The sequence below is a fragment of the Dama dama genome, chromosome 1 (assembly GCF_033118175.1).
Source record: "Dama dama isolate Ldn47 chromosome 1, ASM3311817v1, whole genome shotgun sequence".
Classification (NCBI taxonomy): Eukaryota; Metazoa; Chordata; class Mammalia; order Artiodactyla; family Cervidae; genus Dama; species Dama dama.
In genome coordinates, this window is record NC_083681.1 from 44,547,691 (window position 1) to 44,573,644 (window position 25,954).

Sequence of the window (25,954 nt, forward strand, 5' to 3'; positions counted from 1 at the left end):
AAAGTAAATTCCAGATGGATCTAATATAACTGTGGAGCACAGAATCATAAAAGTACCAAGAGGAAACATGGATGGATGCTTTTCAAATTCTTAAAGTGAGGAAAGCTTTCTTAAGCATATAACCCCAAAACCTTAGATGAAAGTCTAATAAATCAGGCTATAAACAAGGTGAAATCTCTTCTTCAACGAAATCTGGTTATTTCCAAGCAGCATAGTTTGGAGTGGATATTAGCTTTCTTCTTTGTACCCTGAAGTGTTTCTTAAAATAGACATGTATTAGTTTTATAAAAACAAAATCCCTATCTTTAAAAAAAGTAAATCATTTAGGTCTTTAATCCATTTTGAGTTTATCTTTGTGTATGGTGTTAGGAAGTGTTCTAATTTCATTCTCTTACATTAGCTATCCAATTTTCCCAGCACCATTTATTGAAGAGGCTGTCTTTGCCCCATTGTATATTCTTGCCTCCTTTGTCAAAAATAAGGTACCCGTAGGTGCATGGGTTTATTTCTGGGCTTTCCATCTTGTTCCATTGGTCTATATTTCTGTTTTTGTGCCAGTACCATACTGTTTTGATGACTGTAGCTTTGTAGTGCAATCTAGAGTAATGGAAATAAAAGCAAAAGTAAACAAGTGGGACCTGATTAAACTTAAAAGCTTTTGCACAGCAAAGGAAACTATAAGCAAGGTGAAAAGACAACCCTCAGAATGGGAGAAAATAATAGCAAATGAGACAACTGACAAAGATTAATTTCCAAAATATACAAGCAGCTCATACAACTCAAAACCAGAAAAACAAACAACCCAATCAAAAAGTGGGAAAAAGACCTAAATAGACATTTCTTATAAGAAGACATACAGATGGCTAAGAAATACATGAAAAAATGAAAACATTGTTCATTATTAGAGAAATGCAAATCAAAGCTACAATGAGATATCACCTCACACTGGTCAGAATGGCCATCATCAAAAAGTCTACAGACAATAAATGCTGGAGAGGGTGTGGAGAAAAGGGAACACTCTTGCCCTGTTGGTGGGAATGTAAATTGATAGAGCCACTATGGAAGACGGTATGGAGATTCCTTAAAAAACTAGGAATAAAAACACCATATGACCCAGCAATCCCACTCCTAGGCATATACCCTGAGGAAACCAGAATTGAAAGAGAAACATGTATCCCATTGTTCATTGCAGCACTATTTACAATAGCTAGAACATGGAAGCAACCTAGATGTCCATTAACAGATGAATGGATGAAGAAGTTGTGGTACATATACACAATGGAATATTACTCACCCATACAAAAGAACACATTTGAGTCAGTACTAATGAGGTGGATGAACCTAAAACCTATTATACAGAGTGAAGTGAGTCAGAAAGAGAAAGATATATACCACATTCTAATGCATATATACGGAATCTAGAAAAATGTTTACAGGGCTACAGTGAAGAAACAGACATAGAGAATAGACTTATGGACATGGGGAGAGGGGAGAAGAGGGTGAGATGTATGGAAAGAGTAACACGGAAACTTACATCACCATATGTAAAACAGATAGCCAACAGGAATTTACTGTCTGGCTCAGGAAACTCAAACAGGGGCTCTGTATCAGCCTAGAGGGGTGGGATGGGGAGGGGATGGGGGGAGGTTCACAAGGGAGGGGGTATATGTATGCCTATGGCGGATTCATGTTGAGGTTTGAGAGAAAACAGCAAAATTCTATAAAGCAATTATCCTTCAATAAAAAATAAATAAATTTTAAAAAATTTAAAAATAAAAAGCAAATCAAACAATTAAAACAAATGATCACTTTGACATGTCAAGAATTAAAAGCAACCATATAAAAAATGAACTCAAAATAGATAATATACATAAACATAAAACTATAAAACATATAGAAGAAAACAAAGGAGAAAATCTGCTTGAACTTGAGTTAGGCAAAGAGTTCCTGATATAAAATCCAAAGGACAACTCAGAAGAGAAAATATTGATAACTTGGAACTTATCAAAATTAGAAACTTTTTCTCTGTAAAGGATACTTTTAAAAGAAGAAAAATATCAGCCACAGGTTGGCAGGAAATATTTGCAAATCATATACCAGGTAAATGGCTTGTACCCAGAATATGAAAAGAATTCTGAAAACTCAACAATAAGAAAGCAATATAACTGTTTAAATGACAAAAGTTTTAGATAGACACTTTACCAAATAATCACATGAAAGGATGTGCTTTCAATACCACTAGTCATTACATAAATATAAATTCAAAATATCACGACACTCTAATATATACAGATTAGAGTGGATAAAATTAAAAGAGAAAAACTGACAATACCAACCACTGATGAGGCTGTGGAGCAACTAGAACTCTCACACATTTCTGGTATAAAAGCAAAATAATTCCACCTTCTGGAAAACCTAGTGTAGCAGTTTCTCAGAATCCCATTTCTTTGTATTCATCATAGAGAAATGAAAACCATGTTCACACAAAAACCCATACACAAATGCTGATAGCAACATTTCTTAATCACCAAAAACTGAAAATAAGTCAAGTGTCCTTCTATGGGTGAATAGCTAAAAAGTGTTATATCCACATAAGAGAATACCACTCAGCAACAAAAAGCAATGAACTATGATACACCAACTTGGATGAATCTCAAATGCATTTGGCTAAGTGAAAGAATTCAGTCTCAAAAGATTACTGCCTGGTTCCATTTATAAGACATTCTAAAAAAGGCAAAAACATAGAAACAGAAAACAAATGAGTAGTTGCCGGGAGAGGGTATAGAGTGAGATCTGAAAACAAAGATGCAGCACATGGGAATTCTCTGGAATGCTGGAACTGTATCCTGAGGTGGTAGTTATAAGAATCTACGTTCCCTGGTAGATCAGACAGTAAAGAATCCACCTGCAATCTGGGAGACCTGGGTTCGATTCCTGGTTTGGGAAGATTCCCTGGTGAAGGGAATGGCAACCCACTCCAGTATTCTTGCTTGGAGAATCCCATGGACAGAGGAGCTTGGCAGGCTACAGTCCATGAGATCTCAAAGACTCAGATACAGCTGAGTGACTAAACACACACACACACACACACACACACACACACCTGTAAAAACTCATAGGAACAAAAGTGAATTTTACATCTATCAATTTTTAAAAACAAACAAACAAACCCATGATTCAGTTTTCCACATTCAAAGCCCTGATGGAAATGAACAGCTGTATCAACCCAGGAAGTGAGGGAGAGTATAAAGATCTATAGGGACCAAGACTTTATAAAAACACGAGATTGTAGCCTTGTGGTGGCAATAGTTTATCCATCCACATAGCTGCATCAGTTTCATAAGAAAAACAAAAACAAAAGAAGACCACCCAAATAATTACAATTTCAAAAAGTACTGAAAGCAAGGGCTATTGAGGAGAGTTTCTGCTACTTACCAGTTTTGGCACCCAATTTATTTCTGCCTTTTGTTTTGATCACATAGTAGTCAGAACATTCTGATGCTAGAGGAATGTAGTGAAAATGACAATATATTTTAAGTTCACCTTACAACCTCAGGATAATCTTCAATTAACCTGTTTCAGAAGCTTGAAAGTAAACAGTAGAAAACTTTTTTCAATAGAGAATCACCAAAGTTATCTGTTTGCATTCCTTATTGAATAAAGTGTCACAAATGAAGAACTCCAAACTTATCATCTTTTATGAACACATTTATAAGAAGTCCAAATACATTTATATCAATGGCAGAAGAATGAAGAATCTTTATCCTCAGGCTATACTTCTTTTGAATGAGTTAACCTGACAGTGCTCATTAACACATCAGAAATTGTCATTGTATTCAAATTTAATGTATACTGCATTCAGGTCTGTTCTATTCTCAAATAGTTAAAAATATATTTAAAAATAAAATTCAGAACCCTCATCGAAGGAAGCCCTGCAGCACCTGAATTTCTACAGAACATCGTTATAAACCACCCAGCCACAGCACGGGGCTTCCTGGATTGCTCAGTGGTAAAGAATCTGCCTGCCAATGCAGGAGACACAGGTTTGATCCCTGGGTAGGGAAGATCCCCTGGAGAAGGAAATGGCAACCCACTCCAGTATTCTTGCCTGGAGAATCCTGTGGACAGAGGAGCTTGGCAGGCTACAGTCCATAGGGTTGCAAAGAGTCAGACACGACTGAGCATGCACGCATGCCCCCTACCCCCCACCCCAGCCACAGCATGATATACACCATTTCAGTCAAACATGAGAATGTGGATAATCAGTCATTCCGTGTAAACCTGTTACCACTTTATTTACTCAGCTGTGGTTTTCAACTGGTATATAATAGGCATATAAACTGATTTCCAGTCAATTTAGTTTTCCCAAAACACATCTTCATTCATTCATCCGAAGATTACTGAAGTTTACCACGTGCCAGGTACTGTTCTAGAAACTGGTTATGCAAGCAAGCATAACTTGCAAAAGCAAGCAAACTCCCTGCCCTCATGCAACTTGTACTCTAGAGGGGAGGGGCAGGAGACAACCGAAAGTATTTAATAAAAAGCTGAAGAATGTGATAAGTTGATGTTAGAGATTGAAAGGACTCCGTGGCTTCAGTCACGTCCAATTCTATGCAATTCTATGGATTGTAGCCCGCCGGGCTCCTCGGTCCATGGGATTCTCCAGGCAAGATTACTGCAGTGGGTTGCTGTGCCCTTCTCATAAACTGTATATGTCCCCCTGAAATTAATATGTTGAAACCTAACCCTCTATGTGATGGTATTTGGACGTGGAGACTTCGGGAGGTAATTAAATCATGAGGGTGATGAGCTTCATTAGTGAGATTAGTGCCTTTATAAAAGAGACCCCAAAGAGGTCCCTTGACTCTTCCTCCCCATGAGAACACAGAAAAGACAGATATCCATGAACCAGGAAGCAGGCTCTCACTAGACACCAAATCTGCCAAGGCCAAGGCCCTGTTCTCAGAGCTACAATCTCCAGAGCTGTGAGAAATAGAGTTCTGTTGTTTCAAAGTCTCTGGAACTTTCTTACAGCCGTGCGAAAAGACTAAGACAAGTGGCACAGAGGAAAATAAAGCAGAACAGGGGCTAAGGAGTGTTTTTCTTTAAAAAGATTGGCCAGGGAAAGTCTTACTGATAAAAGTGACATTTGAGCATAGACTTGAAGGCAGTGAGGGGTCAAGCCATGCAGATATCTGGGGCAAGACCATCCCAGCAGGGGACACAGTGCAAGGGTTCAGGGTGACACTGCCCAGGCACACGTGAGTGACAGCAAGGAGGCCAATGTAGCTGGAAGAGACTCTCAGGAGATGTGCTAAGAAAGGTGAGGATATTTATGAACCCAGGCTGCTTGGGACCCCTAACCTCATAGCAGGATCTAATCCCTCTCTTTGCCTCTTCCCTTGAGGGATCACCATCCTCCCATACATTTGGGAGAAACAGAATTTGTCTTAAGTGCATTCTTGACCAGACACATTGCAGCCTGCTTCTCTGCATTCACCTGAGTAGCCTGCAGCCCTCCATTCACAGTGCTTCAGGTCACCTTGGCTGTTGTTGTTTAGTCACTAAGTTGTGACCGACCCTTTGCAATTCCATGGACTATAGCCTGCCAGGCTCCTCTGTCTGTGAGATTTCCCAGGCAAGAATACTGGAGTGGGTTGTCATTTCCTTTTCCAGGGGATCTTCCAGACCCAGGGATCGAAACCACATCTCTTGAGTCTCCTGCATTGGCAGGCAGATTCTTTACCACTGAGCCACCAGGGATTAGAATTCTCCCCTGATAAAATGCTGCTACCTCTGCCCTGGCCTTACAAAATGACATGTCCCTGCTCAAAGCATCAATGACACAGACATGGTATGTCATAGACTTTTCTAAAGGCTTGAAGAAATCATAAGAGGAATCAATGCAGGAGGAAAACTAGGATATCACCATACTAAATCCATTGTCTACCAGGCATTGCCCATCCCAGGAGTTCTTTCCCAGCTAATTCTCTATTAACCCAAGCTCCTCCACAAATCACCAACCTTCAAACATTGTTTTCTTTTACCGAGACCTGAGGCTATCAAATTCCTGTCTCTGGGCCACCAGAAAGAGTCCTGAATTTTACAATGCAGCAACCTCTCATTGAAAGAAAACACCACTTGAATTTATTCGGAAAAGCCCCTTGGTCTTCATTGTTTGGAGTTCAGACTACCCTCTGGGCCGTGCCTGTGCCTAACCAAAAGTTACACGGAAGCATTTTTCCTCTGTCAAGATCAAGTCTTCTGCCATGCCCAAAACACACACACATCTGCTGGCAACTTTTCTGAAAATGGCAACATTTTACTTCTAGGATGCTTGATACAATTAAAACATGTTATATGTGATGGAAAACAGAAAAAAAGTAGCAGCTGCATTACTAAACATTCAGAAAACTAAGATCATGGCATCTGGTCCCATCACTTCATGGCAAATAGATAGGGAAACAGTGGAAACAGTGGCTGACTTTATTTTGGGGGGGCTCCAAAATCACTGCAGATGGTGACTGTAGCCATGAAATTAAAAGATGCTTACTCCTTGGAAGGAAAGTTTTGACCAACCTAGGCAGCATATTAAAAAGAGACATTACTTTGCCAACAAAGGTCTGTCTAGTCAAGGCTATGGTTTTTCCAGTAGTCATGTATGGATGTGAGAATTGGACTATACAGAAAGCTGAAGTGCCGAAGAATTGATGCTTTTGAACTGTGGTGTTGGAGAAGACTCTTGAGAGTCCCTTGGATTTCAAGGAGATCCAATCCTTTAGGAGTCCATCCTAAAGGAGATAAGTCCTGAGTGTTCATTGGAAGGACTGATGTTGAAGGTGAAGCTCCAATACTTTGGCCACCTGATGTGAAGAGCTGACTCATTTGAAAAGACTCTGATGCTGGGAAAGATTGAAGGCAGGAGCAGAAGGGGACGACAGAGGATGAGATGGTTAGATGGTATCACCGACTCAATGGACATGAGTTTGAGTAAACTCCGAGAGTTGGTGATGGATGGACAGGGAGGCCTGGCATGCTGTGGTCCATGGGGTAGCAAAGAGTTGGACACGACTGAGAGACTCAACGGAACTGAACATTACTAAAATGCTTTAATTTCTCTTAGAAGGAAAGAAGAATTTTTAGATAGAAAGTGTCTTTATATTTTTTTGAATGCACTGCTTGGCATGTAGGATCTTAGCTCGCCAACCAGGAAGCATGGAGTCTTAACCACTGGACTTCCAGGGAAGTTCCCAAAGTGTCTTAATATATAACACTAATATATTTGTCTTTATAGCAGTGCAATCATAAAACATAGTTAAAATTTTTTCTTTGGCAGATGGGGCTTCCAACAGTCAGTCCTACTGTAACCACGCAGCCAGTCAGAGCGGCCATGACTTGAACCTTAACTGGGCATTCGTGCTGAGAAGTCTGTCTAAGCCACTCAGATTTGGAAACAAAATGACAGCAAAACCAATGTGATCCTTAAAAAAATAGAATAATATTTAATTGCTTGTTGTTAGTGATCAATAAGAAGACAGTAAGGCCATAGTTATTGATTACATAAATAACTCCCAGTGAGAGAGAAAATGGACATCAATCCCATCAAATTATGAAAAAAGACAAAAGAGAGGGAATTAGCTAGAATTAAACTGACTTCTTTATGACTCCTTACTAGGCTCTAGGTCATTGATCCATAGTCATTTCTGGAAGCAGGTTAGACTTTGAATAATAATTATAGGCACTTAATAATAATAATAGCAGTCATAGTAGTAGCATTTAAACTCAGGCAAGCTCTATTCTAAATGTTTTGCATGCAAAGTCACTTGTTGGTTGCAAGAGTCATGATACTTTCAGTTTCAAGAGATGGAAGTCCAACTCAAGCAAGCTGAACACACACCAAAATATTGGTAGATATGGTGGGAAGGGTTCAGGACAGCTCAAGAAATCTGAGGAGCAGGAGCAAGGAGAGTCCTCGGGTAGAACCAGGCTCAACACCACCAGGTTCTCTCTATCCACCCCGTTTCTGCTCATTTCCTCTGGTTTCACTCTCCTCCTTCAGACAACCCTATTCCACACAGTGGAGAATAGTTACCTGGAAACTCCAACCGTGCATCTATCTTAGTTTGGGCTCCCCCAAAGCAGACCCCAAGGCAAGAGTTTGGGTGCACTGCTCTACTGGGGAGATGATCTCAAGAAGTATCATGAGGGAGTGGGGGAGTGAGACAAAGGAGGACAGCTCCCACATGGATGTATGGATGAGCAGTTACAGCTGGAGTGGAGCCCAATCCCACTGCGAGGCCTCAGAAGGAATGTGTGGAGAACCCCTCAGACTGTCCACCTGGAGCAAGGAGGCTGAGACATGGATCTACCTACCAGCTCCTTTCCTTCATTGTTTGAGAGTTGCTCTGGGAATGGGAGCTCTCTAGCAAGCCTAGCTTGCTCCCCAAGCCACAGAATGGCCTTATGAAGAGAGACACAGAGATACCCAAATGGTGTAGAGGAACTTCAGCAGATGACCTCAAGAGTCACCGTATCAAGGGATATAGTGGCACACTTGTGATATCCACAACAACTCCTTCCAGTGCCATGGCCCCCAAAGCAGTGTGGAGCTGCCTCTCTTCCGGCTCCAGGTCCAGCAAGCCCTGGAGGAACCCTGATCTAGCTGGCTTAGGTCACATGCCCATGATGGACCAGACACAGGTCCAGCAGAGGGCTGCTTCCTAGGAAGGTGTAGAGCTTCAGCTCTCGGAATGGGAAAGGTTTCCTTGGTCCTTTCCTCCATCCTCTTCAGTTACCAAAAGCCATTCACTACTCAAGGACCAAGTTGTAAGGAGAAAGTCACTGACAGACACAAAACTGCCTGGTTCACCAGTTTTCACCAACTTGATCTCCCTGTAGAAAGAAAACAGTCATTATCAAAAAGCCAATTGTCGTTCTGCCTCTTTAGAAAAATTCCCATTAAAGATAAAGCAAATTTTAATTAGATTAAGTATCCAATTACTGTAATTACATTTTTTAAAAATTCACATCATGAAGATGACCCTTTTTAAAAGGGTTACAGGAATAATTAGTGTATTCATATTAACTAAAATGTATTGGATAATATTTATACCCAGAAGACAAAGTACAGTACACACATTTCACCTTTGGGGAAACCCTGCAAATGTTTTGGCAGTGGCATGAATATTTATAGGCAAGAGTGTGCTTTAGCAAGATTATGTGAGGAAGCATTTAAATGCTCACCAATTTTTACCCAGGGGTAAAGTATACAGAAAATGTAATGCACAGATTATGGATATGCAAAGTGTGACTTTAGTGGGGAATTTCTATCTGTTTGCTTAATTAATTGAAGCCAAAGACTATTTCTTCTCATTGAAGGCAGAAAGGCCCAAGGTATCCAACTGTGACCTCTTTCTGCTCTGTGTCACCAGAGGCAGGGGCCAGTGAGGAACACGATAGCAAAGCAGTAAGGACACTCTCACCTCGACCCCTCGCCACCAGGAAGTCTGGATCTTCATGCCCTTGACCTTTACCTACGCATCCCCAGTTGGGTAAAGCTTCAGGGTGAGGAATATGGGCCTTCTAGAAGCTTCCTCCCTATACATTTCCCTGCAAAACCATCTACCCTTTCCCAATTCCAATTTGTTTTCACTGGATTTACTTTGAGCTGTAGCTCTTACTGCTGTTTTTGTCTCACATATAGTTGCCTTCCAGGTTCCATCACATGTGTTAGCTCACAGGAGGGAGAAAGGGGAGGGTGGTGACATAGACTCCATTTCACAGGTGAGAAAACTGGCGCTCTGAAGTTTGGAAGAGCCCCCAGAGGTAGCTGGAAATAACTCCACAGAACTAACCTTGAAAGGGAGCTGCCACTGGCCCCAAACCTGAAGGGCCACCGCTCTGTCTTTAAGAAGCTACACAGGGCCTCCACCAACTGCAGGAATATCCTCTTCTGCTACCACCTACAGCCATCCAAAAAAAAAAAAAAAAAAGACAGCCTAGAGACAATCCCAGTGGTCCAGTGGTCAAGAATCCACCTTCCAATGCAGGGGACTCAGGTTCAATCCCTAGTCAGGAAATTAAAATCAGCCATGGGGCAACTAAGCCCACCTGCAGCAACTACTGAGTGCACGCTCTAGAGCCCCTATGCCACAGTGAAAGATGCTGCATGCCACAGCTAAGATCCCAAGCAGCCAAGTAAGTAAATATATATATATACATAAATATGTATGTGTGTGTGTATATATATATGTATCATAATATATAGGTGTGTACATACCTATACATTATGATACATATATATATACACACATACATATTTTAAAAAGCAGCCCAGGCTGCTGTTGTTGATGTTTCCTCTCATAGATAACTTCCAAACTGAAATCTGGGTTCATCTGACTGGGAAACAGAGTTACGTACCTGCACCCCAGTGGCCAGGGGAAATACAGTTTGTTGGATTCAACATTGAGAAAGTGAGGTTCTCAATGTGGATAACATCTGACAATGAAAGAGTATTCAAAAGGTGTTTATCAAATCTCCTTATCCCTGATAGAAATTTCATCCACCTCTCAAGACCCTGGTCCAATATAGCCTCTCCTGTGGGTCCTGTCCCATCTCTTGCCTGCCTCCATTAGCCTTTCCACTCTGTGCTTTGGAGTTACATGCCTTCCTCCCTTCTGCTCAGTGTTCTGGATATTTGGGTCTCACTTCCCTGCTCACCACCCTGATTTCTGCCTTTAATAAGGTCTGTGACTCTACAGTGGGGCTGCCATGGTTTCTTTTTTTTTTTTGCCATGGTTTCTTATGGGCTCTTTTTAAAATTGTTTTCAGAGGCCAAGGTACAGCCTTGGAATCTCCCCTGGGACGAAGAAGCCTCAAAAATAGAAGAATTACATTTTCAGAAATAGCCAAAGTCACTGTATTAAAGTTCCCCAGAGAAACAGAGCTAATGGTGTACTGCTCAGCACATATTTCACTCTGACTCCATCTCCTATCCTTGACTTCCCAAACTTTCTCCTTACTGTGCTTTCTGGATTCAAGATCTGTCATCAGAAAAAAAAAAATCAAGTTTGAAAATCACTAATATAAGTCACAGAAGTAAGTCAACAGCTTATTGACAGCAGGCTAAACATTAGGCTATGATCAATGACTATGAATATGACTTAAGGCCGAGTGACTTTTTGATGTCCCTCATGGAGGAACAGTTCAGGCTCCCCAGGCGGGCTCAGTTGGAAGCAGCTACAGTTAAGTGTCTCCAGCTGCAGGGCCCTGAGGGACTCATATCAGGGAGCCCTGCTGATCATCACAAAGCAGAATGGAAATAGATTCCAAGGAGGAGGCAAAGAGAGCTCCCCTCTTTTGGGGCCTAAGGCTGAGAGAGCCCCTCTTAACCACTTACTGCACGTCAGAGGAAGGTAGGTTCTCTTCCCTGGATCTTGTGGCCCATGAGCAGTTTGCTTCTGTTCTGAAATTGGGTGTTAAGAAAGACGAAAGGAGGTAAATCAGGAGTATTGGGAAGGTAGTTATCACAAAAGTAAGAATTCCAGCAACATAGGAGGAGCTGCTAGGGAACAATTTACAAGTTCCTCAGCAGTGGGACTGCAGGTGAAAGGGAAAAAAGTTTGTTCTGAGTGTAAAACCATAAGCAATAGAATTAGACCAAGTAGTTACTGATAGCGCTTCCCAGGTGGTGCTAATGGCAAAGAACCCACCTGCTAATGGAGGAGGCTTAAGAGATGTGGGTTTAATCCCTGGGTGGGAAGATCCCCTGGAGGACGGCATGACAACCCATGTCAGTATTCTTGCCTGGAGAATCCCATGGACAGAGGAGCCTGGGGGGCTACAGTCTATTGGGTCGCAAAGAGTTGGGCACTTCTGAAATGACTTTGCATGCATGCAGTTACTGATAAGAACTGGCATATATTCAGTAAGTTCTGTATAAACATCAATGTATTTTTGTACATAAAGCCCTTAGAAGTATGCCTCTGAGTGGTTACTGCGGCCACTGCTTGTTGTTTAATCGCTAAGTGATGTCCGACTCTTTGTGACCCCATGGACTGTAGCCCACCAGGCCTCTCTCTCCATGGGATTTTCCAGACAAGAATACTGGAGTGGGTTGCCACTTCCTTCTCCAGAGAATCGTACTGACCCAGGGATCGAACCCACATCTCCTGCATTGGATCCTTTACCACTGAACTACCAGGAAAGCCCGCCACCACTGCTACACCTATTTCTAAAAACCAACTACAACTCCTTAAAGAGAAGGTCATCTGACTGCTCGTTATACTCTCTGTTCCTGTTACCTTCCAGTGTCTTCATTCATTCAACTTTAACACCTAAATCACTGTCTTCTTTTCTATCCCACTTTTGTCATAATACTTGGTAACTTCAATAAAAGGGTGTAACCCAAGTTTCCATTGTGGTTTATCATTTACATGCGCATTCTGGCTGATGTTATCTTCTCCAAGACTTCATTTACAATTGATGGACTGATCAGTTCTATTTTTATTTCCAGTCCAAACATCTTTTCTGAGCTTCAGACCCATCTATCCAACTGGATAGCTACCTCCAGGCTTCTCTGTCCATGGGATTCTCCAGGCAAGGATACTGGAGTGGGTTGCCATGCCCTTCTCCAGAGCATCTTCCCAGCACAGGGACTGGATCCACAAGTTTGCCTGCATTTGCAGGCAGATTCTTTACCACTTGCACCACCTGAGAAGCCCACCTGGACACTTCATGGACCCTAAACTCAACTTGTCAAAATCTGAACTCATCTTTCTCACAAATCTGATTCTTCTGCTCTCAAAATCTTGTTATATGAAGTCAATCTCTATCCAATCACCCAAGCAAGAATTTGGGGGTAATCTGAGATTCCTCTGTGTCTCTTAGAAGATACATCCTATCAGTCATCACCTTCCTAAGACGCATCTGCTCTCTGTGAGCCCAGAGCTTCTCTGGTTTCAGAAAGCAAAACTGGTAGTTAAAGAAGGCAAGTCCTGGAGTAAGCATGTGTGCTCAGTCATGTCCAATTCTTTGAGACCCCATGGAGTGTAGCCCACCAGGCTCTGTCCACGGAATTTTCCAGGCAAGAATACTGGAGTGGGTTGCCATTTCCAGGAGTAAGCCTGCCTGGATTCAAATAAAAGCTTCCAATGTATATTGTGCAGTTGTGAGCAAGTTACTTCAGCTTTTTGTTTCTTAGTTTTTTCATATGTAAAGTGGGTAAATAATAATATTTCTTACTTCTTAAAGTTAACAGAATCAATTGTCATGATATGGAAAATACCTGGACAATAGGAAAAGCTCAATAACTTTTAGTACTATTGATGACATCAATAATGATGATGCCCGAGTGATGCTAGCAGGGGCATTCCCCTGCCTGCAATAATTGAGGACTTGGAGGATATCAACTGCTTCTTCACAGACTTTGAACCAATCTTTCTTCATTCAATCCCACTCTACATCTTTGCCTTTAAAGGAACTCAGTGCTTTCAATTCCTAAGAATTTATAGGTTCTGCAGCATCAAAACATGTATATTATCTAGGGTGAAACAGATCACCAGCCCAGGTTGGATGCATGAGACAAGTGCTCAGGCCTGGTGCATTGGGAAGACCCAGAGGGAGCAGGTAGAGAGGGAGGTGGGAGGGGGGATCGGGATGGGGAATACATATAAATCCATGGCTAATTCATGTCAATGTATGACAAAAACCACTACAAAATTGTAAAGTAATTAGCCTCCAACTAATAAAAATAAATGAAAAAAAAAAGAATTTATAGGTTCTGAAAGTCAACTTGGTTTGCTTCTTAGAGTCTTTCTCCCTGTAGGCACTTCACTTCTTATTCTCTAAACCTGCACTGTTCAATATGGCAGCCTCTAGGCTTATGGCTACTAAGTCATTGAAATGTGAGTGACTAGTGTTACACATGTGGAAATGATAATATTTGGGACATTTTGGGTTAAATAAATTAATTTCATCTGTTTATTTTCACTTTTTAAATGTGTGGCTACGGAGGGGAGGTGGGAGGGGGGATTGGGATGGGGAATACATGTAACTCCATGGCTGATTCATGTCAGTGTATGACAAAACCCACTGCAATGTTGCGAAGTAATTAGCCTCCAACTAATAAAAATAATTGGAAAAAAAAAAGAAACTAAAAAAATAAAAATAAAGAAATGTGTGGCTACTAGAAAATTTTAAATTATTGGTTTACTGAAAATTTTGTTCTGGTTTTTAATTCAAACAAAGTGTTTGACCAACCCAATACATAAGTAACTGGCATTTTATTTCTATTGGATAATGTTGCATCTTATAAAAACTTTGACATTTTTATCTGCTGTCATGGTTTTTCCCATCCTCTTTAGTATTTTAGTTGATACACTTTTTTTCATTTTTGTGAGGTGTCTGGAGAAAGCAAAGATAAGTGTGTGTGCCCCATCTGCCATGAGTGTGTACACACGAAGTTGCTTCAGTTGTGTCCAACTCTGCGACCCCAGGGACTGTAGGCTCCTCTATCCATGGGATTTTCCAGGCAAGAATACCGTAGTGGGTTGCCATTTCCTATTCGTGGGGATCTTCCTGGCCCAGGGACCAAACCTGCATCTTTTATATCTCCTGCATTGGCACAAGCACCATAGTGGTACTCCTGCACCACTAGGAGCACCTGGGAAGCCTTTCATCTGCCATATTTAACTGGGAATTATATCTAAGCTTCTCATAACCTAGTTCCTGCTTATATTGCCTTATCACTTTATGTCACTGACCCTAAATGAATTACAACCAAAATGAATTACTAATAGTTTTCACAGCACATAAGGAAGCTTCAAGCTTTCATGTCTTTGCTTTCTTTGCAACCTTTTCCTGGACTATCCTTCGAACTCCTCTCACCTGTCTGCCTAGTAACTTCCTCATTCTTTAAACACTCACTCTAATTTCACCTACTTTCAGAAGCTCTTTCCTTATTTCTCCTCCTTTCAGTGAACTGAGTGACCTAGAGTCCAGAATACTTGCTGCATTTTCTTGTTTCTATGATTATCTACCCTACAGGGAACCTATGTTATTCATCAGACTCTGTAGTGGCATTTCTGTGATTGATACCAAGTAAGATCCAAAAGAATGTTTGTTAAAGAAATTCATAACGACAGTAATAAGAACTGTGGGGACACAGAGGAAGGAGAAGCTGGCTAAAAATGTTTCATGAAGGCAGTACTTTTCAGCTATTCTTCAGAGAAGTTTTTAGCAGTGGAGATGTGTTAGGAATTTTCCAGGCAGTGTGAGCAGGATAAAGCAAAGATTCCCGGAAAGCAAGAAATATGTTAGGGAAATAGCAAATGATCTAGTTTGAACGGTGCATTGGTAAAGCCAGATCAGGGCTTGAGGTCACAGAAAGCAGTTGGACCTTTATATGAGAATAAAGGGGAGTTTTTCAAAGATTTGAAGCTATGGAGAGCTTTAAACGCATTACACCTGAGTTTTAGCATTATCACCTTGGGCTGCAGATGGAGAATGAATGCGCGGGGCCTGAGGGGCTGGAAGCTTAACCAGTTAATTGATGGGCGGTTGAGGAGGGGAGTGAGCAGTGTAGTGATGGGGATGAAAGGAAGGGCGCGGCCAACCGTAGTTTAGGTGTAGAACGCCCCTGTGGGCGTGGGTTACAGGGAGGAGTTTCTAGCTGGTATGAATGAGAGGGCGCGGCTACCATTCGGCGCACCTGGGGACCGTGCGGGAGGAGCGAGTCAGCCCCACGCGCCGCGCTCGCGTGTCCCTCGCGCGGCGCCGTCCGCGCAGCGCTCGGTGGGGTCGGCGGAGGCCGCGGGCGCTGCGGTTCCGGTTCCGGCGGGAGCCCGCACCTGCGGCGGGGGTGGGCGGTCATGGCGTACTCCACGGTGCAGAGGGTGGCCCTCGCCTCGGGCCTCGTCCTGGCTGTGTCGCTGCTGCTGCCCAAGGCCTTCCTGTCCCGCGGAAAGCGGCAGGAGCCGCCGCCGGCGCCCGAAGGTAAGCGCGGGCCGGCCCCGCCACCCCGAGCCGCAGGGCGAGCACGAGCGCCGAGAGCCCTGCTGGAGGGAGGGCGGCCGCGGGGGGTCTCCGGCCCCGCGGAGTTTGGGAGGTGCCAAGCGCCAGGGTCCTCTTGGCCCCAGCGGGCAGCGGCCGGACCAGATCCCTCCAGGCCTTCCCCTGCAGGAGCGCGCGCAGACGAGCCTGGACGCTCTCTCCGGGTGCTCTCACCCCTCCCCCTCGTTGGCCTAACTCAACTAGTCAACTATCTGCCCAAGCGCTTTGAGTCAGGAGGGCTCCCACTTGAATTCTCCTTGTTAGGGTGTCCGTGTGCTTTCTCTCGTGCTTTCTAATGAAATAGTTGGACTGGGTATTGTTAACCTTAATTTCTTGTGTATTTTCAGTTTGGTGTCGAGTGCTCACTGCTTCAGGCTCTTTTTGTGCCTTCGTAAATATAATTTGAAGACTTTAACAATCTGAATTTCAGTTACTGAGATGAACATGGTTCTGCGTCCCGTTACCTGAACAAGTATTTGTTAATCCTTTGTTACTGGCATGATGTATGTGGTGGTTAAAAATCCACCCTGTGGTTTGCATTCTGGGGCGTTTGCATAATGGGTGAGTGTGACAGGGCAGGACTGCCAAAGACTAGGAGAAGGAACTAGCACAGTTCTCTGTAGATTGTGAAGTTCTGGTAACTTTCTTCTGGAAATTGTCTGTATAACATCTTTGAGACACGGTTTTACAGTTTTCGTGCTTCCACTAGTATTCAACCTGTTGATGTTGGACAGCTCCTTGAACTCAATTCCCTCTGATTTGTGCACATTGACTGTAACTCCACCCTCTTGGACATCATAGATTATAAATACAAGAAATGCAAAACACCAAGCTCTAGGGGTGAAGGGCAGATCCAACCCAGAATTCTGTTCATAGACTTTGCTTGATAGTCTTTATGTTTGTGAAACTATCTCCCTGGGAGAAACTTCTTGAAAAAAAAAAAAAAGCAAACTACCTCATTTGTTGAGTTTTCTTTTTCTTTTTTTCTTTTCTCTTATTACAAAACCCTAAAGATTTTACTCACTTTGTCTGATGATGATGAAGAGTAAATTCACGATGACCCTAAGCAGTTAAAGATTCGTTTACAGTAGTGTCTTATCATGTTAAATTTTCATCATGCTGAATTGTCTTGAATAAGTTCTCTTCAATGCAGGTGGGAGATACTCTTCTAAATGTTGTATAGAGAGACGATCAGAGATGGCTTTTTCTCCTAAGAACTCAGTAGTGTTTTTAATAATAGTGTTCTTAACCTTAGAAACTTTACAGTTTCTGTTCTCTTCATTCCTGAAGTGTTAGTTCCTCGGCGCCCTTCTCATTGCTCAGCTTAAATGTAATCTCTTCAGAGACTTCCCCTGATGACTCTAACTAAAGTCACTCTTTACATTCCCATAATTTCCTATTCCACCATGTTTTATTTTCTCGATTGAAGGCGTTATTGTATCAAATGACATTTTCTTATATATTTTACTGGTTTTTTTTTTTTTTTTGTCTCGTCTCTGCTTTGTAGAGTGTAAGCCATTTCTTTAGCAGTTGGCATATACTGGACCGTCAGTATTTTTAAATGAATAAAATGCTCTTTTTGCATTCATTACCAAAGTAGTATAATCTAGGTAAAAGTAAGTTAGTTTTTCAGTCGTGTCCAATTGTTTGCGACCCTATGGACTGCAGCCTGCAGATAGCCCCTCTGTGCATGAAATTCTCCAGTCGAAAATACTGGAGTGGGTGACCATTCCCTTCTCCAGGGGATCGTCCCCACCCAGGGATCGAATCCAAGTCTCCTACGTTGCAGCAGATTCATTACGGTTTGAGCCACCATAATCTATGTAAAAGCCTACCTTAACTGATGTATTCCAGTAACTGAAATTTGCTAACTAAAATCCTTGTCTTGGTACACTGACATTTTAAAAATGGTGATTCCTAACCATCATTGGGTTATCCATTATAACCTCTAACCATTATCCCTCTAAGAATCTAATGAAAATTATTGATTTTTCCCCCAGGAAAAATGCCCATACTTTTTGTTCATACATCAAGAATTTGAGTATCAACTCAGAGAAACCACAGAATCCAGAAACCCCTGCTCTGCAGAAAGGGATAGCCCTGATTATTTGAAAATTCATGTCATCTGTGTCTTAAAATTGTGTCATTATAGCTTTCATCTCTGCCCATTGGCATATATAAAATGAGCATTGTCCCTTTTCCACATGACAGCCATTAAGATAGTCTTTAGCAAATATTAATGATGTACCCTTTAACATAGCTTACACACAGTATATAAATACTGTTTAATTCTTTAAAAAAAAAAAAAAGCCAAATCCCTGGCTTGAGGAACTCACAGTTTAGTATAGGGGAAAAAACATTGAATAAGTGCAAAAAAGTATCAATTGCAGGTACTCAAATCCTTGCAGGGAAAGGAGGAGACACATGTTAGGATGGTTGGTTTTATTGGTGTCTCAAGAAAAGTGTTATGGAAGAGAAGAACCTTTTCTTTTTTTTTTTTTATTTTGGTAATAGCTTTCTTGAGATATAATTCACATACCATGCAGTTCATGTGTTGAAACTGTGTGACTGCATCAAAAGATACTCAACCTCGCTTATTATTAGAGAAATTCAGATCAAAACTACAATGAGGTATCAACTCACACTCATCAGAATCAGTTCAGTTCAGTCACTCAGTCGTGTCTGACTCTGCAGCCCCATGGACTACAGCACTCCAGGATTCTCCGTCCATCACCAACTCCCGGAGCTTACTCAAACTCATGTCCATCAAGTCGGTGATGCCATCCAACCATCTCATCCTTTGTCGTCCCCTTCTCCTCCTGCCTTCACTCTTTCCCAGCATCGGGGTCTTTTCCAATGAATCAGTTCTGGTCAGAATGTCCATCATCAAAAAATCTGCAAACAATAAATGCTGGAGAGGCTGTGGAGAAAAGGGACGCCTCTTGCACTGTTAGTGGAAGTGTAAACTGATACAGTCATTATGGAAAACAGTATAGCGGTTCCTTTAAAAACTAGGAATAAAACTACCATGTGCACTGACCATACCAAGTGCTGATGAGGATGCAAAGCAACTGAAACTCTCATATTGCTTGTAATGATGTAGAATGGTACAACCATGTTGGAAAACAATTTGGTAAATGCATTTTAATAAAATGAAACATATGCTTACCACATTAAAAAAAAAAAAAAGAAACTACCATGTGACCCAACAATTCCACTACTGGGTGTATACCCTGAGGAAATCATAGTTGAAAAAGACACATGTATCCCAGTGTTCATCATAGCACTATAATAGCTAGGACATGGAAGCAACCTAGATGTCCATCAACATATGCTTGGGTAAAGAAGCTGTGGTACACATGCACAATGGAATATTACTCAGCCATAAAAGGACACACAGTTGACTCAGTTCTAATGAGGTGGATGAACCTAGAGCCTATTTTACAGAGTGAAGTAAGTCAAAAAGAGGAAAGCAAATATCATATATTAATGCATATACATAGAATCTAGAAGATGGTACTGATGAACCTATTTGCAGAGCATCATTGAAGACACAGACATAGAGAACAGACTTGTAGACACAATGGGGGAAGGAGAGGGTGGGACACATTGAGAGAATAGCATGCAAACATATATACACTACCATATGTAAAATAGATAGCCAGTGGAAATTTACATATGACACAGGGAACTCAACCCCATGCTCTCTGACAACCTAGAGAGGTGGGATGGGTGGGAGGTGGGAGGAAGGTTCAAGAGGAAAGGGACATATGTATACCTATGACTGATTCATGTTGGCATATGGCAGAAACCAACACAATATTGTAAAGCAGTTATGCTCCAATTAAAAATAAATTTTAGAAAAAGAAGTAGCCATTTGCAGCAATATGAATGGGCCTAAGAATATTACACTTAGTGAAAAAAGTCAGAGACAAATACTATGTGATATCACTTATATGTGAAATCTAAAAAATAACATGAATGTGTATGCAAAACAGAAACAGAACCACAGATATAGAAAATAAACTTGTGGTTACCAAACAGGAGAGGAAAGAGGGGAGGGGTAAATTAAGGGTATGAGATTAACAGATGAAAACTACTATGTATTAAATATAAAATAGATAAGCAACAAGGATATACTGTATAGCACAGAGGATTATAGCCATTATCTTGTAAAAAACCTATAATGGAGTATAATCTGCAAAATGTGGAATCATTGTGCTGTACATCTGAAATAATATTGTAAATCAACTATGCATCAATAAAAAAGTAAGCAAAAAAAAAGTGTGTGACTGGTATTTAGCATGGTCACAGAGTTGTGCAATCATCACTGCTATCAATTTTAGAACACTTTTATCATTCCCGCCCCCCTCCAAACCATCTTTAGCCATCTTTAGCCCCACCGCTAGCCCCTTCAGCCTTCAGTTCAGTTGAGTCATTCAGTTGTGCCTGGCTCTTTGTGATCCCATGAACCACACCAGGCTTCCCTGTCCTTCATTCAGAACAATCCCTGAGTTTGCTCAAAGCCATATCCATCAAGTCGGTGATGCCATCCAACCATCTCATCCTCTCTCGTCCCCTCCTCCTCCTGCCTTCAGTCTTTCCCAGCATCAGGGTCTTTTCTAATGAGTCAGTTCTTTGCATCAGGTGGCCAAAGTATTGGAGCTTCCTAGGCAACCATTAATCTTCTGTCTATAGATTTGCCTGCTATGGGCATTTCATGTAAATGGAATCATACAATGTGTGATCTTTTGTGACTGGTTTCCTTCATATAGCATGTTTTTAAGTTTCATCCATGTTGTAGCGTGTATCAGTGCTTCATTACTTTTCATGGCTGAATAATATTCCATTATGTGGAATATTCCATCTACATTTTATTCATTTATTAGTTGGGCATTTGGGGTTTTGATGATTATGAGTAATGCCACTGTTAACATCTGTGTACACATTTTTGTGTGGATATATGCTTTCATTTCTCTTGAATATATGCATTTGGGAAATGTGAACATTTTAGTGTGGCTGGAACTAAGAGTGGAATTTCGCTCATATTATTACTCTGTGAGCAGTTTTGAGGAACTGCTAGATTGTTTTCCAAAGTATCTGCATCATTTTACATTCCCACCGTTGATGTGTGAGGATTCCAATTTCTCCACATACTCTCCGACATTTGTTATTGCCAGCCTTTTTCTTATAGCCATCCTAACAGGTGTGAAGTGCTGTCTTATTGTGGGTTGTTTTTTTTTTTTTTGTATTTCCATGATGACTAACAACTTTAATATATTTTCATGTGTTTATAGGCCGTTTGTGTAACAACTTGGAGAAATGTCTATTCAGACTTTTGCCCATTTTTAAATTGGGTTTCTTTATTGTTGAATTATAAGAATTCCTTATGTATTTTAGTTACAAGTTCATTATCAGATATGTGATTTGCAAATATTTTCTTTAACTCTTCACTTTGTTGATGGTGTCCTCTTAAGGAAAGTTTTTAATTTTGATGAAGTCTAACTTATTTACCTTCTTCTTTTCTGCTTTTGGTGTCAGATCTAAAAAAATAATTGCCAGATCTGAGGTTATGAACATTTATGCCCATGTCTTCAAGTTTTATAGTATTTACTCATATTTAATCCTTTGATCCATTTTGAGTTAATTTTTGCTTTTGATATGAGGAAAAGTCCAACTTCATATGGATATACAGTTATCCTAGCATTATTTGTTGAAAAGAATATTCTGTTTACATTGAATTTTTTTAACACCCTTGTTGAAATTCAGTTGACTAAGTGTGAGAGCTTATTTCTGGAGTCTCAATTCTGTTCCATTGATAAAAATCAGATATAGAATATATACCTGTCCTTATGTCAGTACCACACTGCCTTGATTACTGAAGCTTTGTAGTTAAAATTTGAGATCATAAATTGTTAAGTCTCCATACTGTGTTCTTTTATTATCAAGATTGATTTCTGAGTACTGTGGCTCAGGATTTCCATACACATTTTAGGATTAGCTTGTCAATTTCTGCAAAAACCAGCTGGGATTTTGATTGTGTGGAATCTAAATCATTTTGAAGAGTATTGCCATCTTAATAACAATAAGTCTTTTAATCTATGAATAGGATTTTTAAAAATTTATTTAGGTCTTTAATTGATTTCAGGCTTCCCTGATAACTCAGTTGGCAAAGAAATCCGCCTGCAATGAATAGACCCCAGTTTGATTCCTGGATTGGGAAGATCTGCTGGAGAAGGGATAGGCTACCCATTTCAGTACTCTTGGGCTTCCCTTGTGGCTCAGCTGGTAAAGAAACCGCCTGCAATTTGGGATACCTGGGTTCAGTCCGTGGGTTGGGAAGATCCCCTGGAAGAGGGAAAGGCTACCCACTCCAGTATTCTGACCTAGAGAATTCCATGGACTATATAGTCTGTGGGGTCGCAAAGAGTCGGACACGACTGAGTGACTTTCAATAGTTTTCAGTGTACAAGAATTCTTTTGTTAAGTATATTCCTAAGTATTTTATTCTTTTTGATGTTATTGTAAATAGAATTATTTTATTAATTTTAAGATTATTCATTACTCAGTTTTAGAAACACAGTCTTTGTGTATTAATACTGTATTCTGTAGACTTGCTGAATTGTTTATTGGCTGTGGTAAATGATCATGTTGTCTACAAACAGAGATCGTGTTACTTCTTTCTTTCCTACCTATAGGCCTTTTCTTTTTCTTGCCTAACTGCCTGGGCTACAACCTCTGCTGCTGCTAAGTCATGTCAGTCGTGTCCAACTCTGTGAGATCCCATAGATGGCAGCCCACCAGGCTCCTCTGTCCCTGGGATTCTCCAGGCAAGAATGCTGGAGTGGGTTGCCATTTCCTTCTCCAATGCATGAAAGTGAAAAGTGACAGTGAAGTTGCTCAGTCGTGTCTGACTCTTTGTGACCCCATGGACTGTAGCCTACCAGGATCCTTCGTCCATGTCCATGGGATTTTCCAGGCAAGAGTACTAGAGTGGGTTGCCATTGCCTTCTCCGGAGCTAGAACCTCTAGGACAGTGTCAAATAGAAATAGTAAAGCGTGAACATCCTTGATTGTTCCTAATCTTAAGAAAGCTTTCATACCATTAAGGATACTGCTAGCTATGGATGCATTAATAGAACTAAAGAATTTTAAAAAGGGGGTCTGTTGAGTATTTTTATTATGAAGGGATTGAATTGAATTTTGTCAAGTGCTTTTTCTGTCTGTTAAGTGACCATGGGGTTTTTGTCCTTCATTCTATGGATATGATACATTACATAATTGATTTTTGGATGTTAAAACCTTGCTTTTTTTTTTTTTTTTACACTAAATTGAGGAGGTAATTCTAACGTGTTTTTATTAACCAGATTAAGAAGAATATTTCAGGCAGAGGGAACACAGCAAAATCAACACCTAGAGCTTTGAAATAGCTTTAGAGTTGTAAGAGATGAGACCAGGTGCCAAATTGTAAAGATTTTTTTTCATGCCATACTTAAGGAGTTTGGATATTGTTCTAAAGATAGGTGAGGCCATTGTGAGTTTGTTAGTAGAAGAGAAACTTAAATCTGAAAGGACATCTTGACAACCGTGTAGAAGCTGTATCAGTGAGGGTTTCTTCAGGGAAAATAATGTTGCAGTAGTCCATTTGAGACATCATGAACATCATTAAGCCAGTGTCTTTGGGCTCTTCAGTTTAGGATTCTAGTGATAAGTAACAGAAAATTCAGCTGAGTTGTCAAGTTGAAAGGAGGATGTGTTGACTAGTGCACATGAAAGGACTTTGTGTTAAAATTGGCCTCCTGTTGGTTTGATCCAGAGACTCACAACCCCATCAGGACTTTTGTCTGGTTTTCTTTGTTCTTTTTACTTCTGGGTTTCTTCTCATGTTGGCTCTGTCTCTCAGTGTAGCAACAATAGTTGCAACAGTTCCAGATATTACCTCACATTTAATAGTTCAGAGAAAGAATGTTTCTTTTCTTTTGAACTCTTCCTTCTCTCCCATCTCACTTTTATCCCCCCACCCCCAGTTCTTTCGCAGTAGTTCCAGCTAATATATCCATCCATTTTATTGACTTGAGTAAAGTTATTTGCAGTGCTCTGGGTAGAAAGACTATGCTGACCCACTGTGTAGTTGGGAGTGGTTCCCAGAGGGAAATAGGGATACTGGAGGAAGGAGGAGTAAATGGAGCAGGGGAAGTGTCCACATTGAACAGGAGGGACAGGAACAATTTTAAGAGACATTTTTATCTAGAAGTGGGATTTGAGACAGAGGGAGGCATCTTGAATTATTCTCAGCTTATTGGCTTAGGTGGCTATATAGATGGTGACACCCTTTACAAAATAGTAATGAAGCAAAATAGATTAAAGGGGAAAGGCAACGAGTTCAGAAATTTGTAGACTAGTATCACATCACCTTTTTCCATCTTTTTTCCTACGTGACATCCCTAGGTCCCACATCCATTCCTCATGTGACATAGTTTCAAGTATCTAAGTATGGCCCTCTTAGAAGGCAAACAATAGCAAGTGTAAGCCTGGTATCTCATGGAAGAGCAGCCTATTGTGTGCCCCATCCCCCTTTTTAGGGGGTTCCCTGGTGGCTCCAGCAGTTAAGAATCTGCCCGCCAGTGCAGGAGACTCACTTCCTGACCCAGAGATGGATACTGGAGCAGGAGGAAATGGCAACATGCTCCAGTATTCTTGCCTGGGGAATCCATGAACAGAGGATCCTGGCAGACTACAGTCCATGGGGTTGCAAAGAGCTGGACTTGACTTAGTGACTAAACGCATATCCCCCTTTTAAAAATTCTTTACTTCTATTAATACATCCTGGGGGTTACTTTAGATTGTGGGTGTTACTTGCTGATTTTGCTGTGTATTAGAATTTTAAACTTCTTTCTTTCTTTTTTTTTTTAAAGGAGCTACTCCTATAGGTTTGTCCATTTTGTACATTCTCTTGGTGTTTTGGAACCAAATAGAGCGATATAGCCTTCCTTGTTGCATTTTGTCTCAATTTGATCCAGAATTCTAGCCTCTTGACATTTCTTCAGAACATTTATTGTTTCATTCATTGTATTTGTTTTTACCATCTCAGCTATGTATCATTCTTGATTTTTAAAAAACCTTTTTTTGTTAAAGACATTTTCAAACATAAGAAAAAGTAAATAGAGTAGTATAATAAGAGGAATCCACATCCTCCTGCTTCAACAACCATCATCTTGTATCATGGATATCCCCACTTACTTTACCCCCCTATGCAAATAGCAAATCCCAGACAATGGGATTTCATTTCATCCTTAAGTATTTTTGTATACATCTCTAAAGCATAAGAAAACAAAATTTATTTTAAAAATATAGGTGCAATATCATTATCGCACCTGAAAGTCAGTAATTCGTTAATGTCATGAAATCAGTATTCAAATTTCTCTCACTGCCTCATTTTTTTTTCATGAATTCCCTTGATAGTGATTAGCATATCTTCTTGATCATTCACATTATCTAAAAAAATCTGTCAGTCTTTTGAAACTACTCTTAAGGTCACCCCATTCTGTTCTTTGAAACCCATTTGTGTACAATCATTCAACCAGTTGGTTTGATTGCTTTACTCCATCTTATTCTGTCCAGTATAGCATTATGTTCTGCATGCTTCCTTTCTTCCCCCTTCTTTGTATTCTCAACATAGAATCCATACTAATCCTGTTAAAGCTTAAGTCTCCCTCCACAGAACCCTCCAGTGGCTTCCTGACTCACTCAGATGAAAAGACAAAAGTCTGTACGTGACCCACAAGGCCTACTTAATCCTCTTCTGTTTCCTTCTGCGTTGCTGGCTTTCTCCTTCTGCTCTAACCACACTGGCGTCCTCCTCACTATGGTTTGAACATTCCAGGTGCGCTCTCACCTCAGG

The 25,954-nt window shown here is 40.8% G+C and overlaps 1 protein-coding gene across 2 annotated transcripts in view; it reads left to right on the forward strand.

Annotated features, from left to right (window-relative positions):
• Positions 1-15,852: 15,852 nt before the first annotated feature.
• The window catches only part of RIC3 (RIC3 acetylcholine receptor chaperone), a 56,986-nt gene continuing 46,884 nt past the window's right edge, over positions 15,853-25,954 (forward strand). For both annotated transcript variants that reach the window (XM_061148074.1, XM_061148082.1), the window contains exon 1: positions 15,853-15,996. In XM_061148074.1, coding sequence (XP_061004057.1) covers positions 15,873-15,996 — 124 coding nt within the window. In that variant the 5' untranslated portion in view covers positions 15,853-15,872. The remainder of the gene's footprint in view (positions 15,997-25,954) is intronic.